The sequence below is a fragment of the Eumetopias jubatus genome, unplaced genomic scaffold (genome assembly GCF_037043125.1).
Source record: "Eumetopias jubatus isolate StellerSeaLion01/CBP00866 unplaced genomic scaffold, mEumJub1_p1.0 scaffold_17, whole genome shotgun sequence".
Taxonomy (NCBI): Eukaryota; Metazoa; Chordata; class Mammalia; order Carnivora; family Otariidae; genus Eumetopias; species Eumetopias jubatus.
In genome coordinates this window covers 28,154,304-28,168,735 of record NW_028274823.1, presented here as the reverse complement: position 1 = coordinate 28,168,735, position 14,432 = coordinate 28,154,304, and the positions used below count along the sequence as shown (strand labels likewise).

Genomic DNA, 14,432 nt, shown 5'->3' with positions numbered 1-14,432 from the left:
ATGTCCTTGTTCATTTCATAGGAAAGGAATCCGTAAGCAGCAAAGGCAAGGGAGGCTATACCTCTCTGAACCTAACTGGCTTCCACTAGGGCCAGGAGACTTAGGAGGCGCGTGAGGATAGGCAGGGGTTCCCTAGGCAGATGGGACCAGAACCTGGGAGATTACCTTAACTCTGTCTTTGAGAAATGAGGTCAGAGTAAGAGATGAAGAAAAACAAACAAAAGACACTAAAAAGACCATCCCATACAAATCAATTTTTAATAACTTCAACTTGCCACCAGCTTCCAGCTCCATCTCTTCCGGGGATTATAACTGTGGAGAACACACTATATGCCCCAGGCTGAGCTACCCCATCTAGCGATCAGATGACTCAGCCCCTGATCTCTCAGAAATCTACGTCTATGTATGGCAGCGTGCTGGTGGGTTCTCTGGAACTAGTGCATATCTGCTCCATGTGGGAGCCACAACTCTGGTTCCCAGGGAAGGCAAGTATCCTAAAGCGATTTGAAGCTAAGTAGGAATAGCAGCCAGGGAGGTCCCAGACCTGCTCTCACTGCTGGTTTCCTGCACTTACTCCCAGAGTCTTCCTGTGCTGCTTGCTCCCTGCCAGCCTGAGGGCTTTAGAAAGTGCTTTAGAAGGGGGGAATCTCAGAGCAGCTACTTTGAAAGCAGCCAAGGGGTAGGGAAAGCCTACAGTAGTCCAATGGAGGCTGTCCAGAGGAGGAATCATGGGCCAACTTCCCAAAGGCCAGGAGACTTGCCTGTGGCCCCATCCTGAATATGGGTAGACAGAATGGCCTCTCCATGATGCTCACCTGGCCCCTTTCAGATGGAGGGCACCCTGCCCCCAGCAGGTTCTCTCCCTTCCAGGCACCAGACCACAGCAGGAACAGATTCCTCCCCAGAGGAAATTCTTAGGGAGGCTGGCTGTAAACAACAGCCGGGTGAGGGGGCGGAACAGTGGAGGGGAGCTCAGGAGAGGCAGGAGAGGCTCCCAGAGGAGAAGGTGATTGGGAAGGTGGGGAGGCTGCTGGAAAGGGAACCAGCAAAGTAGGTACCTGAGGGCTCCAGAAAACCTGTCAATGTTTATTTCACACACACACCCTAAAGACAGTTTAAACCAGACTGAAAATTAGAAGCTAAGGTTGTGACCCTATAGTGCTGACCAATCAATGGGTTGGAAGGCAGGGGAAGCTAACAGGTACTCCTGGTGCCAAGAATCAAATCCAGAAATTGGTGGCCGGACAGCAGGGCATTGAGCAGATTCTAATCTCCAGTCTCCCAGATTTAGAAAGTAGAAAAAAGATCCTCCATTCCTACCCTACCTTGAGCTGAGCTAAGGGTCCTAACGACAGGACAGAGTGCCTGCAGGGGCAGGGGACACAGATTTCAAGCCCAGCTCAGCCCCAGGCCAAAAGAAAGCAGAAATGGCTCCATCTATATCTGAGTCTGATTTTAGAAGCCTCGGAGAACCAGTGACTCTCAGGATATTGGCATCATTCTAAGACTTGCCTCAACAGCCCCTGAAAATTAGTCAGCAGCCACAATTTGTAATCTCAATTGCAAATGTGAGGGGGTATCCAGGGAGCCCATGCTGGAAGTCCCTATATTCTTAAAGGCTTCTCCCTGTGCCCACCCATACCCTCCCCAAATAAGATTATCCCTGGTTTGCCCCTCCTGGCCCCTGCTGTCCAAGCTCCACTGAAGCACGGCCTTCACCGAGAGAACTCGGTATCTGTGTTATTCTCCAACCTTGGGGACAGCCCCTCTCCCCTCAGTCCCCCTGCAGCCCGGGAGCCTCATGGGTAAGGGCAGTCAGCAGCTGCTCAGATATGCGTGGCCTCAGGAGATAGTGGAGAACTCCTTGAGCAGGACTTCCTGGCTGAGTGTGTGGAAGGCCAGGTTTCTCCGGACGTTGGTGCTAATGGATCGAACCTGGGAAAGGGTTGGGGAAGGTGAGAGGGCATAGGCAGAGAGAAAACAGAGGAGAGAGTTGGTTACACACAACAGAGGGCAGTGCCTGAGGGACAAAGCCAAGATGCAGTGCTACATGTTTCTCTCTTAGGAGATGAACCTTAATGGCTATCATTTCTGCAGGCAAATCAGCAAACAGTTATGTATAAATGGAAGGAAAAAAGAGGGGCCGAGAGACAGAAACTTTAGTGGATGTGAGAAGAGCATCTGGGCACCTGAAGAGGTAGAGGTAAGCACAGACAGGGAAGGAGGGTGAGCTCAGGCCTTTTTCTTTGCCTTGGCCATGCAGAGGAGGACTGGTCTGATCAGTGGTCTGATAGAGGAGGAGAAAATGAGGCCAGAGAATGCATTTCTGATCTTCTCACTCTTTCTATTTATCTACTTTTCTGGGTTGGAAAGAACACCTAGAGATGCAGCCCCTGTCTGGCATAGATGGCAGGAGTATGATCCAAAGGAGGCCAATGACCTGAAGCAGGTCATACAGCTTGTGAGCCCCAGGCTTGGCAGCAGGACCCAGGTGTAACTCCCAGTCCAGCACTCTTTCCATACCACAAAGAAGCCCCCCTGCTTTAGAGAAAAGACTGGGGCATATCCCTGCTGTGTGCCCACTGCTCCCCTCACATGCTTTCTCCCCACAGACTGAGACCCTTGCCGAAGGGTTGCCCGTATCAGTGGGAAAAGGACCTGTGGAGATGGAGTCAAAGGGCCAAACTTCCTACTCTGAGTGGGTTCTAGGAGGAATCCATCGCACTCTCGAAGGAGCATCATTCATGGGAAATAGAAGTGAATGGTGTATGAGAGACAAAGTGGGGGAAAAAGGAGAAAAAGCATGTATATCTACCCTGGGCCTCAAAGACCAGGGAGCTTTCCTCCAATTTCTGCTTAGCTATGGGAAATGTAATGAAGTCATTAGGCAGGAGGCAGAGAAAAGGGCAGCATGGCAACCAGCAGGCAGCTCAAGGTCATTAGCTCCGAGTCAGACCAGACCCCCTTTGCTCCCTTGTGTCAGAGGCATAGATACAAGGAGAACTGAGTCAGGCGTGGCTAGTACCAAAGGGCCTGAGACAGAGCTCCCCTAACTCTCTCCTCCACAGTCTTTTCATCTCCAATGTCCTACTCTGTGAAGTCTGCATCCCTAGTAAAACCCCCACATCAACTTAAAGACTTGCCATGCACCCTATAAAGATGCTTGAATCTGCTCTCTTTATTTCTTATTATTTTTTTTTAAAGATTTTATTTGACTGAGAGAGACACAGCGAGAGAGGGAACACAAGCAAGAGGAGCGGGAGAGGGAGAGGGAGAAGCAGGCTTCCCGCTGAGCAGGGAGCCCGATGTGGGGCTCGATCCCAGGACCCTGGGATCATGACCTGAGCCGAAGGCAGACGCTTAACGACTGAGCCACCCAGGCGCCCCTCTGCTCTCTTTATATTAATGGCTTCCCCCTGTTCCCAACTCACTCACTTGCAGAGCAGATCTTCCTCACCCTGGGGAAGTCCAAAATCTCAGGAATCTCACATCAGGGTCAGAGCTGGACTGTGTTTAGCACAAGACAGATAATCTACAATCCAGCACTTTCATCACAAACATGGCAGGGGGGAGTAAAAGCTGGGCTGAGGTGCGTTCTACCCCAGCAGCGTGAGGGCTGAACTATGGGAAGGAGGTATAGTGTGTCCTGGTCTCAGCCCCCAGCCACAATGTTCATTTACAACCAGGCAGGTGGAGTGGCAGGACTGACAGGCAGGTCTAGCTTTTTCCGAGAGCAGCTCTGAGCACAGGGCACGAGAGAGACCATCAACAGGGAGAGCCAGGTTCTGTGGCAGTGCTGACTCGGGGGTGGGGTAGGAGGCAGAGCAAATGTTCACTGGCTCCAGGTGGCCACGGGAGGGGGCTGCAGGAAGCTGAGTGATTGGAAAGTGGGGTGGGGGTAGGGAGTGAAGACTGGAGAACTAGACTGGGAGGGCACTCAGACCAGAAGCCAGTTAGGAATTTAGGAAGAAGTGTTGCATAAGGAGGAGAAGAATCAATGACTCTCATTAGTTGCTTGGAGGACAGGATAAGGAGTAATGAGCCAGAGCTGCCATGGGGAACACACGTCAAACCCCAGGCCCAGCTGGAGCTGTTCAAGGGCTGTCTCCATGGCTGCAGAAGAGAGATGGACAGGCAATGCTGCCTCAGAGAACCTTAACCCTCACCCTTGCCCGCCTGGCACCAGTACCCTGGGGAGTATCTTCTCTCACCGCCTGGTCCTGGGCTGCTTTGGAAGAGAAGTTCCACACCCAATCTCAGCAGACCCCTCAAGTCTTACTTCATCAGCCTTTGGCAAACTGTGGTTGTTCCCTAGATGCCCGGCTGCACAGTATAACCCACTGGCTGGGAAACGGCCCTCAAGAGACATAGGCAGAGATGGAGGCGGAGCAGACTCACCAGCTCTTTGAAGAAGGCAGCTTCCTTGTGCTGCTCCGAGTAGCGCTCATACTGGTCCAGGCCATCCTGCAGCTTTAGTGTGAGCGTGTCATAGTTGGCTCGTACTACCTCCAGCACCTGGGGGAGGTCAAGGGCCAGGCAGGACTTAGGCCATTCAAACCCTAGGTCACTCGGTGCCCACGCCCCTCCTGCTGCCCTTGTGGGTTAGATTCAGACTCTCCATAGACTATGCTCACTATTTATCACCCAGAAAAAAGTCTGGCCTCAGAGAGCAATTCCTCAAGTTTCTGGGACCATTTTTTTAAAAAGATTGTATTTATTTATTTGACAGAGCGAGCAAGCGCACAAGCAGGGGGAGCAGCAGAGGGAGAGGGAGAAGCAGGCTTCCCTCTGAGCAGGGAGCCCGATGTAGGGCTCGATCCCAGGACCCTGGGATCATGACCTGAGCCGAAGGCAGAGGTTTAACCGACTAAGCCACCCAGGCACCCTCTGGGACCATTTTCTAATCTCTTCTATTCCTGGCTTTTCCTGACCCATCCCTCCTGGCCACCAAGGCTGTTTACTCTGGATATGGTAAAAGAGCACGAGAAGAAGTGACAGAACAGTGAGTGTCTAAGCCAGCAGCACCCTGATACCATAAATGTGTTCTCAGCCATATCTTGCAGCTTTCTTTGGCCAGGTTGTCACAGTTGCTGAGTAAGACTTTCCCAATGTCTCCTTTTTCCCTTTCTGGGAACCACATTTCTTCAGTCCCGGGATGTTCCTCAGCACCATCTGCCACTTGTTTTCATCTCTCCATTCCAACTCAGTCTTCCCATCCATTGCCTGGATCGAACTTTTGGGCCTTCCAACCTTGGGATGTAGGGGACACTTTCTTGACTAAGCTAGAGCTGACTGCATCTTTTGTTCTGATGACGGGTCTCTCCCCTTTCTCTAACTTTCTATGGGGGGTGGATTCAGACCTCCACTGACTCCAGGAACCTTGGATCTCCGTGGTTCCAAAAGGAAGTTCTGATGTGACTTCAGTTGTTAAGACCATGAATTAAATAAAGGCAAGGACACTAGGGGTAAAGGCACTACATCAATATAGAAGTGAGCTGGGCAGAAAGGAGAGACCAGGAGAGGGAATGACTGTTGACTGTGGTAATTTGGGTGCTAGCTATTTTGTAACTTGATCTGACTAGGGAGCGAAGTCTATGACGTCATGGAGAGCTCCCAGCTCAGTAGGAACTTGGGAGGAATGAGTGAGGCTTAATTCTTTTTTTTTTTTTTTTAAGATTTTATTTATTTATTTGCCAGAGGGGGAGAGAGAGAGAGAGCATGAGCAGGGGGAGTGGCAGGCAGAAGGAGAAGCAGGCTTCCCGCTGAGCAGGCAGCCCAATGCAGGACTTGATCCCAGGACCCTGGGATCATGACCTGAGCTGAAGGCAGACACTCAACCGACTGAGCCACCCAGGAGTCCCATTGTGAGGCTTAATTCTAACAGAAGGTAGGGGTGAAGAGAATAAGCTAGAGTCAGGACTGGTCAGAGGGATTGAAGATGGCCTCCTGAGGGGCACAAAGTACCTCTAGGCTGTTCTCACCAATTCAGTCTTGTGTCAGGACATACTTCTCTTGGTAGCAAACACTTCTTTCTGCCTGCCAAGAATTTCTGAGGGGAGAGTAATGATGGCGAACACAGGGAAGACTGTGTCCTCGAGTTTGAGGGGGAAGGGACAGCTAGGGCAAAGGTCTGGCCTAGGCTCCAGGCTCAGTCTCCTTTCCTCCAGACACTCAGCTCCTCAAGGTCCCTCTGCCTGGCTATGTCCCACAGACCCTATTTTTGGCTGGCGCCTTTGCTTCTAGTTCCATTTGTCAGCTCTGTCAGCAGGAGGACCAGTACTCAGCAATGGCAGTCACCCACAAAGTAATCCAGCCCTTTCATGCATGTGGGCTGTGCTTGCAGCTGAGATATCTATAGCCAAGGTCTTGGCCCAGAAGCGAATGTCTCAAACCCCGAAAACAGCAAAATTCCTCCAAGATGGAACCAGCAGGAACCAGACAGAACAGAATAATACATGCATTCCCTAACCCTGAACTCTGGGCAGCCTCAGCAATGCCTATGACCCAGCATCCTGGGCTCAGCCTTCCCTAAGGGATATCAGGTTAAAACAAATACCATGCTAAAGCCAATTCTGAGAAGGTGCAGCCTGTCAAGAGATGCTACAACCTGGGGCACCTGGGTGGCTCAGTTGTTATGTGTCTGCCTTCGGCTCGGGTCATAGTTTCAGGGTCCTGGGATCGAGCCCTGCATTGGGCTCCCTGCTCAGCAGGAAGCCTGCTTCTCCCTCTCCCACTCCTCCTGCTTGTGTTCCCTCTCTCACTGTGTCTCTCTCTGTCAAATAAATGGGTGGAATCTTTAAAAAAAAAAAAAAAAAAAAGGAAAGACGCTACATCCTGAGAGCCTCAGGCCTCAGGCCATGCTGCCCTGATTACCTGGGCTTTCTCCTCTTGCCACAGCCAAGTGGAAGGTCTAAGATCTCACTCAGAACAGGGATTTTTCATTTCCCAACAAATTTGGCTTTTGTCAGAAGAATTTAGTTCCGTTTCTTTAAGGGAGGTGAAAGCAGAGAAGGTCCTTGAGCTATCAGTTCCTTGAAAGGAAACCAGAGGCCTGGCTGGACTTAGTGCATGATCTCAGCTCTCCTCTTATCCAGGCCTTACTTCCTTTCTTCTTTTTTTACCCACAGGTAAGCTGCCCTTCAGTTTCCCTCAGCCTCTTCCATCTCCCACCCTATTCACCTCTCTTAAATTCCCAGGAGATAAGTTCAGGTCTGGGCCCTAGGCCACTTGGGACTCTGGAGCAGTAGGGCTACCTTCCTATTCTAGGACTTTGCTTTCTGTAGCTTCAGACTCTAGGAACATAGCTCATTTGGGCTTCACATTCCACACTGGCCTGGGACATGGCAAAGGGCAGTACTCAGGCAAAAGGCAATCTCCCAGAGTGCTTCTATCTTAGGTTTTACCACAATTTGCAGTCTCTGGCTTCTATCTCCCAAGTGCAAGCCCACCTTCTGTCATCAGGTTGTTGGGCTTATGGGCTTCCTAGAACAACCTCAGCTCAAGGCAGCTCCAAAAGCAGAAAAACATCAACAAGCCATAGGCTCTCTAAGGAGTCCTCACACCCCCACATATGGCCCTCAGTAGACAGAAGCCTGGGTCCTGGCAAAGGACCTAATAGAAAGAGAACTTAATTGGGAATCCCACTCTTTTCTTTTTTATTAACATATAATGTATGTGGGTACAGGTCTGTGATTCATCAGTCTTACAAATTCACAGCGCTCACCATAGCACATACCACTCTTACTACGGATCTCAGACAATTTACCTAACCTCTTTGAGCCTCAGCCTGTCTCTCTCTATAAAATGATTTTTTTTTAGATTTTTATTTATTTATTTGAGAGAGAAAGAGAGAGCATGAGTGGGGTGAGGGGCAGAAGGAGAAGCAGGCTGAGCAGGGAGCCTGATGCAGGACTTGATCCCGGGACTCCGGGATAATGACCTGAGCTGAAGGCAGACACTTAACTGACTCAACCACTCAGGCATCCCTATAAAATGGAATTTGAAGTCACCTTCCTAAAAGGACATGGGAATAAACGTTTTGATTCCTGAAAGTAACATACAACTGATAAAAACATTATCATCCCAATGACTACACAGCTACCTGGACAGCTCCAGGGACTCAAGAGGAACTGTCTTCACAGCCCAGGAAGTACTTACCTATTTCAAACTAACCCAAAGAACCTATGTGTATAAATAATTCTTCACCACAAAGGAACATCTTCTGGATTTAAGTGGAAGACACAAATGGCCTCATTTTTAAAGATCATATGCCCTCTTCTTTGCCTTGAAACACTCTGTCTCAGGTGAGGGAAGAACAAACTGGGAGCGGGGTAGGGACCTAAACCCCTCCTGAGGTCTCTAGAGAAGGGCCTGACATAGGCTTTAAGGTCAGAGAGACATAAATTTTGGTCCCATATCAACCACTAGTGAGCTATGTAAACTTAAACACATTATTTAATCTCTTTGAGCCTCAGTTTTCTTATATGTAAAATGGGGATAACACCACCTATACTATAAGCTTATAAAGCTGATATAAGGATGATATGAGATGATGGTCCAATGTCTGGCACATAAGGAATAGTCAGTAAATGGTTACTAATTTTACAATGAAAAGTTCTTTCTGGTATCTCCAAATAGTTCTAACCATAAGCCAGGAGATAGGGCCTTGCACATCTTCATTCAGATTCTAGTAAAGAAGAAACCTAATTTCTCTATTCAATATGAAAGCAGGCTTCCATAATGACCCCACTATCCTGAGTGTAACTGGCAATGCATTAGCCAGAAGTCAAAGAGTGTCCAGTACCCACTGTTTAATAATCTTGGTGTAATGCAAGAGAATACAGGTTAAAGAAAAACTGAGCAGAGATGCCCAGAGAGGTCAGTTTTGCATAATACAGGTTGTCAAGCTCCTGGCCATATCAGGATCAGGAGGGAGAAAGATCCTAGTGCACAAAGTTTGTTATTTAAAAAAAAAGTTAGTTTGGGGTGCCTGGGTGGCTCAGTTGGTTAAGCGACTGCCTTCGGCTCCGGTCATGATCCCAGGGTCCTGGGAACGTGTCCCGCATCGGGCTCCCTGCTCGGCAGAAAGCCTGCTTCTCCCTCTCCCACTCCCCCCGCTTGTGTTCCCTCTCTCTCTGTCTCTCTCTCTCTCTCTGTCAATTAAATAAATAAAATCTTTAAAAAAAAAAAAGTTAGTTCAAAATTGCTGATAAAGTTTCAGACACACAGACCTTTCCCCAAGCACATACAATAGGCATTACCCACAGACTATTCAGTAGCCTGTGCCCCATTTTTTATTTTATTTTTTTTAGCAGAGCCTTTGAAATGGGAAGTAACTTCTAGCCTAAAGATAGCAGCGAAGGAGAATCACCAATGGAAAAGTTCTTGGCAAATGGCTATCCAATCTTGATGTCAGAGGTCTATGCCTTGTGCCTGAAAAATTGCTTAGTCTCAAATCTCTGAGGTACTGAATTCCCAGAAGGAGAATTAGCAGACAACTAAGTAATAGGATGTGACATGACAGCAAACTTATGTTCATTACCTTCTCAATAGGAACTGACATCTACAGTATAACCTATTTGGGGAGAGTATATAAGGCTGCCACCAGCCCATGTCCAGCCTGGGCAACATATACGGCTTTCCCTAGAAGACAGGCGGCCAAATGAGGATGAAGCACAAGATGACAATAGAGACTTCTTATAGAAGAGGAAATAAACATGGAATCTATCAAGACTGCAGTGGGATATAATAGAAAGAGGCTACAGAGTTAGAGAAACCTGGGTTCATATCTTGGCAGCATCATCTAGCATTTATATGACCTTGACCTGTCTAAGCTTTAGTTTTTTTATCAGTACAACAGTCATCATACAATTTCTTAATAATATTATGAAGATTAGAGATAATACATGAAATAAACATAAAAATATAAATCATGTAGCCAACAGAAGGTGCCAATGAATGACGGCTAATGAGATTGAAACAAAAAAAGAAATGGAAATAGGAAATACTTGATGCATTCGAATAAGATGAATGAGGTGGTGAAATGGTGGCCAGGAAGGTCTGGAGCTCTCACTAATATATAAGGAGAGTGATATGGAAGGCAACCATACCTCTTTTTGCCAAAGTGTTACTATGGGGACAGAACCATAGAAATAATAGTTCTGGAAGGAACCTCTGAAATCACCTACCTAATCCATGGCCCTCATTTCACAGTTGAAGAAACAGATGTCCAGAAAGATTGTAAAGTACCCAAAAACACAAAGCTGGATTTAGACAAGAGAGTCTTCTGACTCCCAATCCAGTGCTCTTCCTATATTGGCAAGCTAGTTTAACCTGGGGCACATTCCTTACTTTACAGGCTAAGCTTAATTTTTCAGAGAACAAACATTCAAGGAATTCAAACTCACTCCTAAGAAGTGGGAAGCATGATCTGTAGAGAGCTGGAAAGGTAATCTGGTGAAGGCCTGGTTTGATGCTTAAGTTTTCTTTTTTTTTAAGATTTTATTTATTTATTTGAGAGAGCGAGAATGAGAGAGAGAGAGCACATGAGAGGGGGGAGGGTCAGAGGGAGAAGCAGACTCCCTGCTGAGCAGGGAGCCCGATGTGGGACTCGATCCCGGGACTCCAGGATCATGACCTGAGCCGAAGGCAGTCGCTTAACCAACTGAGCCACCCAGGTGCCCAATGCTTAAGTTTTCATTACTACCAGGTCCCTCAGGGCTCCAGGACTTGTCAATTTCCACCAATAGCAGCTGAAGATCCTGCTCAGCCCTGCTGTAGTTGGTATCAACTATCACCAAAACTGTACAGACCACTCCAAACTCCAAACTCATTATCAGCAAAATCTATTTTGGGTTGCTATTTTATTTTTATTATTTTTATTTTTATTTTAGAAAGAGAGAGAGAGAACACAAGCATGAGGGGCAGAGGGAGAAGGAGAGAGACTCTCAAGCAGACTGCACTGAGCACAGAGCCCACACAAGGCTCACTCTCAGGACCCTGAGGATCATGATCTGAGCCGAAACTAAGAGTTGGACACTCAACCGACCACCACCCAGGTGCCCCTAGGTTGCTATTTTAATTATTTAGTACTCATTTAGAAGCTTGAAGTACAAAGGTCTTTAATCTTTCATGGGCTTCTTTGGCTGCAGCCATCAGGTGGTCTCCAGGCTTGGGACTCGGGGTGTTAAAAAGATTCAATGAGGGGCAACTGGGTGGCTCAGTCGGTTAAGCATCTGCCTTTGGCTCAGGTTGTGATTTCAGGGTCCTGGGATAAAGTCCACGTTGGGCTCCCTGCTCAGCCTCCCTGCTCAGCCTCCCTGCTCAGCGGGGAGTCTGCTTCTCCCTCTCCCCGTCCCCCTCCCCGCCACTCATGCCTGCTCTCTCTCAAATAAATAAAATCTTTTTTTTTAAGATTTTTATTTATTTATTTGACAGAGAGAGAGAGAGACAGCGAGAGAGGGAACACAAGCAGGGGGAGTGGGAAAGACAGACGCAGGCTTCCCGCTGAGCAGGGAGCCCAATGTAGGGCTCAACCTCAGGACCCTGGGATCATGACCTGAGCCAAAGGCAGTCACTTAACCAACTGAGCTACCCAGGCATCCCTAAATAAAATCTTAAAAAAAAAAAAAGATTCAATGAATACCTTCTACAATGTGACCTCTCCCCTTCTTTTTAAAGTAAGCTCTATGGCCAACATGGGGCTCAAACTCATGACTCCGAGATCAAGAGTCCTGGGATTCACCCACTGAGCCACTCAGGGGCCCCAAAATACATTCTACAATGAATGCTCATACCTCAAGGCCAATTTTCCATTCTCTGAAAGAGACTGTAACTACTCCATTCCCACTTCCATGCCCTTCTGCTTTTACCCTCCCAAACCCCTATCATAGGAAAATTAATCTCTGGATGATTTGAAACAGATAGAGTAATTATAAGGGGGAAAGATGATAAAGGCTTTTTAGAGGATTTTCATGATAATCTCCATCTATCTCTCCTACTGTACTCTGGCTATTTGCTCTATTTCAGATGTTTATTCACTAGTTAGAGACTATGATTTTTTTGGCTCCATTTTTTTTCTATAAGGTAGGAAAAGACAGCTTGAAAGATCAGGCTCTGAAACCACAAACAAGAGCATCACCAGGGTAACTCTGCATATTGCCTTTGCTTCTCTCTCTCAGGGTTTGAGAGAGCTGACCAGGTACTGCTTATTCTACGAGCTGATGACATATCAATAATGAAAGAATTTGGTCCATGGCAAGTTGTTGGGAAATGAAATTCATCCCTTGCAATGGTTCCACCTTTGGGACAAACCTATCCTGGTGCCCAGAGAACCAAAAAGATTAGACTAAAAAGGTTTGCTCTCCATGCCACCTGTCTAAACTGTTCATTGCTCTAGCATAATGTCCTATCTCTAAAGAAATAGTGCTGAGCAGAGTAGGCCTTCAACAACAGTCAGTGGCAAATGGACTGCTAGAGGGTAGACGAGTGGCCAAGTAGCTGCAGCCAGTTTTTATGGTAAATGCAGACTGAGATCTTCCTCTCATTGTCCCTGGAAGAACACACTAAGTCAGCCAGGAAGTCTGAAAACATTTTCCTTCTACCCAGTAAACTTCCTGAAACTCAAAGGAAGATACCCTTTCCTCTAAAAATGAGAATGACCTACTCAAGGCACTGCCTAGCTCCCTTCTCTGAATCTGTTATAGGGCTGAAATGCTCTGTAAACTTTGGAAAGAGACTGAAGAGAAATTGCAGGTCTGATCCTTCCTTTTTTCTCTGAAAGGACGTAATCTGTGTAGCCACCCATCTTTCTTCTACTCTCCCCAAACCAGACCTTCCCCAGAACTGGTGATGTGTCTCTCAGTGAGGAACAAGCCTTTCTTCTCCCAGAAGCAATAAAGACCTGTCCCTAACCTTGCGATTTCACCAGTGTAAGGACAGCCTCTCAGTGGCAATCCCACAGGTAACTGGTGCTCTGGTCAGGCGCTGGACTGCATGGAAGCAGAATTCGGGTGATAAAGAAGCAAAAAGACAATTCCTCCTCCTCCCTAATCCACATTTATTCTTCCAAATCCAGAACTAGCTAAGCAAGAAGCACTGCAAAGATGTTCATCATGATGGATCAGTACCGGGTCTAGTTGTACTCGGGCCCTGAAAAAGAGTTTCAACCAATAGCTACTAATTTTCAAAAGAACATAGTCAGAAATATGGCTGTATTTCACTCTCATATGGAATTTAAGAAACACAAGAAAAAAACGATTAAAGGAAAAAAGAGAGACAAACCAAAAAACAGACTCCTCACTAGAGAGAACAAACTGGTGGTTGCTGGAGCAGAGGTGGGTTGGGGATGGGTGAGATATAAGGGGATTAAGAGGACAATTATCTTTTTTTTTTTTAAGATTTTATTCATTTATTTGAGAGACGAGAGTGCGAGAGAGAGAAAGCAGGAGAGGGGGGAGGGTCAAAGGGAGAAGTAGACTCCCCACTGAGTGGGGAGCCCACTGCGAGGCTCGATCCTAGGACTCTAGGATCGTGACCTGAGCTGAAGACAGATGCGCAACCGACTGAGCCACCCAGGCGCCCTAGAGGACATTTATCTTGATGATGAGCACTGAGTAATGCATGGAATTGCTGAGTCACTATAGTGTACAATTGAAACTAAATAACACTGTATGTTAATTATGCTGGAATTAAAAAAAAAAAAAAAAAAGAGTACAGCTCTAGAGTCAGCCTGCCTGAACTCATCCTAGCTCCACCACTTACTAGCAAGTTAGCCTGGGGGAGCCTCAGTTTCCTCATCTGTAAAATGAGGAGTATAATAATGTTCTTCATAGAGAAGTGGTTGTGAGGATTAGATAAGGCAACAGATATAAAGTGCCAATCATACTACTTGACACACAGAGTGCTTTACATTATTAGGATTCTCTTTCATTTTAATATAACTCCATGAATAACTGCTTTTGTTTTCTTTAATTTAAATTCAATTAATTAACATATAGTGTATTTTTTTCTAACAATCTTTCACTTTTTTTTTTTTTTAAGATTTTATTTTATTTAAGAGAGCACAGCAGAGGGAAAAGCAGGCTCGAGCCTGACATGGGGCTCAATCCCAGGACGCTGGGATTATGGCCCAAACCGAAGGCAGATGTTCAACTGACTGAGCCACCCAGGCGCCCCATAACATATAGTATAATATTATTAGAAATAACTGCTTTTTGGAACCTGAAATTCCAAGTCTTGCCATAAATTAGCAAACTCTCCCTTCCCCCACTTTCTGGAACAGATGTGTCTTCCATAGCCTTCCCAAAGAGGGATTTCCTGTGGAGGAAAGAATGTGTGTAGACGGGCAGAGCGGCAGGTCCTCTCCTGGAGAAACAAACACGCTACTACCACTGATTTCCTTACTGAAACTGTGTCACAGCTAGATTCTCAGC

General features: G+C 47.0%; 1 protein-coding gene across 3 annotated transcripts in view; it reads right to left on the bottom strand.

Moving 5' to 3' along the window:
* Positions 1-244: 244 nt before the first annotated feature.
* The window catches only part of ARMH3 (armadillo like helical domain containing 3), a 181,497-nt gene continuing 167,309 nt past the window's right edge, over positions 245-14,432 (bottom strand). For 2 of the 3 annotated variants that reach the window (XM_028098685.1, XM_088019783.1), the window contains 2 exons: positions 4,399-4,515; positions 245-1,935 (listed from right to left, as the gene is read on the bottom strand). In XM_028098685.1, coding sequence (XP_027954486.1) covers positions 1,843-1,935; positions 4,399-4,515 — 210 coding nt within the window. In that variant the 3' untranslated portion in view covers positions 245-1,842. Of the gene's footprint in view, positions 1,936-4,398; positions 4,516-14,432 lie in introns of those variants that run through there. The other variant, XM_028098688.2, reaches the window with a different exon arrangement.